General features: G+C 41.3%; 1 protein-coding gene across 1 annotated transcript; it reads left to right on the forward strand.

Moving 5' to 3' along the window:
• Positions 1-203: 203 nt before the first annotated feature.
• Positions 204-1403, forward strand: LOC145410555 (uncharacterized). Its single transcript, XM_080280674.1, has one exon. The coding sequence runs from the start codon at positions 204-206 to the stop codon at positions 1401-1403; it is 1200 nt and encodes a 399-aa protein (XP_080136800.1).
• Positions 1404-2827: the final 1424 nt, after the last annotated feature.

The following is a 2827-nucleotide window of genomic DNA, read 5'->3' on the forward strand; positions in this document are numbered from 1 at the left end:
TGTGTTGATGGTTATTGTGTTAGTAATGAGTTATATGCAGATATTTATGGTTTACTGCTGCTGTGTGCCGTAAGTTGCTGTTCAGTATTTAAGGGATCTTTTTATACATAATAGTGATCATATTGAAGGCAGATCATAAGGCAAGTAATGAAGTGGAGAGTTGACTAAGTTTGGAAGGGATTAAGAGTGCCAGATGTGGTGTAATGGCGGGAGTTAAGGAAGATCCAGATGTGAAGGCAGGATGTGGGGTGAATGTAGAAATAAGAGGAGCGGTTAAGGATGAAGCAGAGGAGAAATTGCAGCATGGGGTGAGTGAGGATATAACGCAAGTGGTTAAAGAAGCAGAGGTGAAGTTGGAGTGTGAAGTTGGTGAAGAAACTTTGTTCATTGAGGAGGGAATTGTCCAGGACCCAATCACTCAACGTGCTCCAGATGAAGAGCTCAGATGCCTAGAGTGTGATAAGCTATTTACAAGTAAGAGCTCTCTCACCCAACACTCAGTAGTTCATTCCGGAGTGAAGAGGTTTAAATGTGAACAGTGTGGTAAAGTGTTTGGGTACAAAAGTCAGCTCACGCAGCACATCTTTCTTCATTCAGGAGTCAAGAATTTTAAGTGTGAGGAATGTGGTAAAATGTTCAGTCTGAAAAGCCACCTCATTCGACACCTGGTAATTCATTCAGGGGTGAAGGACTTCAAGTGTGATGAATGTGGTAAGTTGTTTGGTGATAAAAGTAATTTAAATGCGCACTTAATAATTCATTCAGGTTTAAAGAAGTTTGAATGTGATGAGTGTGGTAAGCTGTTCTGTCAGAAAAATAATCTAACCGAACACTTCTTAATTCATTCGGGAATGAAAAACTTCAAGTGTGAAGAATGTGATAAGGTGTTCAGAAGGAAATCTGATCTTATCCGACACCTGGATATTCATTCTGGCGTGAAGAAGTTTATGTGTGAAGAATGTGGCAAGCTATTTGCTCAGAAAGGTCAGCTCAACCGACACCTAGTAGTTCATTCAGGAGTGAAGAAATTCAGGTGTGAAGAATGTGGTAAACTATTCACTGAGAAAAGCAGCGTCATCCAGCACATGTCATTACATACAGGAGTGAGGAAGTTTAGATGTGATGAATGTGGTAAATCCTTTGTGAGGAGAAGTGATCTCACTCGACACTTGTTGGTTCATTCGGGAGTGAAGAAATTCAAATGTGACGAGTATGGTAAACACTTTGGAGATAAAAGTAATCTCACTCAGCACATACTAATTCATTCAGGAGTGAAAAATTTCAAATGTGATGAATGTGGAAAGCTGTTTAGAAAGAAATGTGATCTGAATCGGCACTTGGATGTTCATGCAGGTGTGAAGAAGTTCAAGTGTAATGAATGTGGTAAATTGTTTAGAACATAGAAGGATTTAGCCAAGCATAGTGCCATCCACAGAAAAATCAAGAAGCATTGATGTTTTACGTACTGTAGGTTGTTGGTTTCATTAAATTATCTAAAAAATAGGTAGAATTAGGTGAGGCCTTCATTTTGGCTAATGCCATACACTGTTTCAGTATACAAAAGTTTCCTCAGGCTCAGTGAATCAGAGGCAATTCACTTGCCTCCATCTGTCTGGTAGCTAGAGCCAGATAATTTAGTTAAACTTCAGAGAGCCATCTTCAAGGTCAGAAGCTCAAGAATTTTAATTACTCAGTACCGATATTTGAAACATGTGCACTTCCAAATGCAGTATCTGCATATGTAACTGTCTCTATCTATCTATCTATTGCCAGATGCCGTAATCCCATAAGGGGTGGCCACAAATGAACTGCCTCCACTTCACCCTGTCCCCCACCATTTCACTGCCTTGCTCCTAGCTCACACCCTCCACTCTCATATACCTCTCCACTCCATCCCTCCATCTCATCCTTGGCCTCCCCCTTCCTCTCGCCCCCTCCACCTCATTCACATACACTGTCCTCGTCAATCTCTCACTCTTCCTGTAACTGTATCGCTTCATATTAGGTCAACTGTAAGATTGGATCCTGGCTTCAGAGGAGGAGTTGTTGCAACCCCAGGCTCTTCTGGATGGAAACTCAGTGGACTGTAGGAACCCAGCTCTCTCTCCTCACCCATCTCTCCTCTTCTCAGTCATGCACTGTCATTGTATCATTCATACTGTTTATAAAGGCTCCAACATGCTGGCATGCGTCGGCCATGGTCAACCACATTTCATCATTAATTTTGAAAATTATTGTCTATTGATAGAGTACTAAAGGTAATTGAATCAAAGATATACAGTATGCTTCTGAAGCATTCACCATGCATGACTAGTCATAAATACAGCAGTTACCACTATGGTCAAATCAGTATGCCAGTGAAGAGACTATACTTTTAACATTTATTTAATATTTAAATATTTAGCATTAATACCAGTGCTCCAAATTCTCTCCCTGCCTCCCACTTTCTTTTCATCCCTTTACCTTCCACCTGTCTCCATCACTTGTCCCTCTTCACATTATTCCTCATCCTCATCACATTACTGTTCACCCTCCCTCAGCCTCTCTTCACCCCATGTGCACCACCACCTTCTCAGTTTCATTCTGTTCCCCATGCTTCATATTGCCTCTTCCTTGTGCGTAATCGTTCATGGCATGAGTAGTTGTCAGTAACAGGAATTAAAGTCATCACTGTTGTGGTATTATGAGCGTACTGGATTGAGATTGAGATTGAAATGGTTCAGGCATGTGGAGAAGATGGAGGATGACAGTTGGGTGCGGAAAGTTAGAAGTATGAACATTGGGGTTAGGGTTGCAGGAGACAAACTGAAAAAGACCTTGGACACGG

This window comes from Coenobita brevimanus, chromosome 86 (genome assembly GCF_032717465.1).
Source record: "Coenobita brevimanus isolate Jiangsu-jjx chromosome 86, ASM3271746v2, whole genome shotgun sequence".
Taxonomy (NCBI): Eukaryota; Metazoa; Arthropoda; class Malacostraca; order Decapoda; family Coenobitidae; genus Coenobita; species Coenobita brevimanus.

Excerpts from the sequence above, each read along its gene's own strand:
- LOC145410555 (XM_080280674.1), top strand. The coding sequence starts at position 204 with ATGGCGGGAGTTAAGGAAGATCCAGATGTGAAGGCAGGATGTGGGGTG.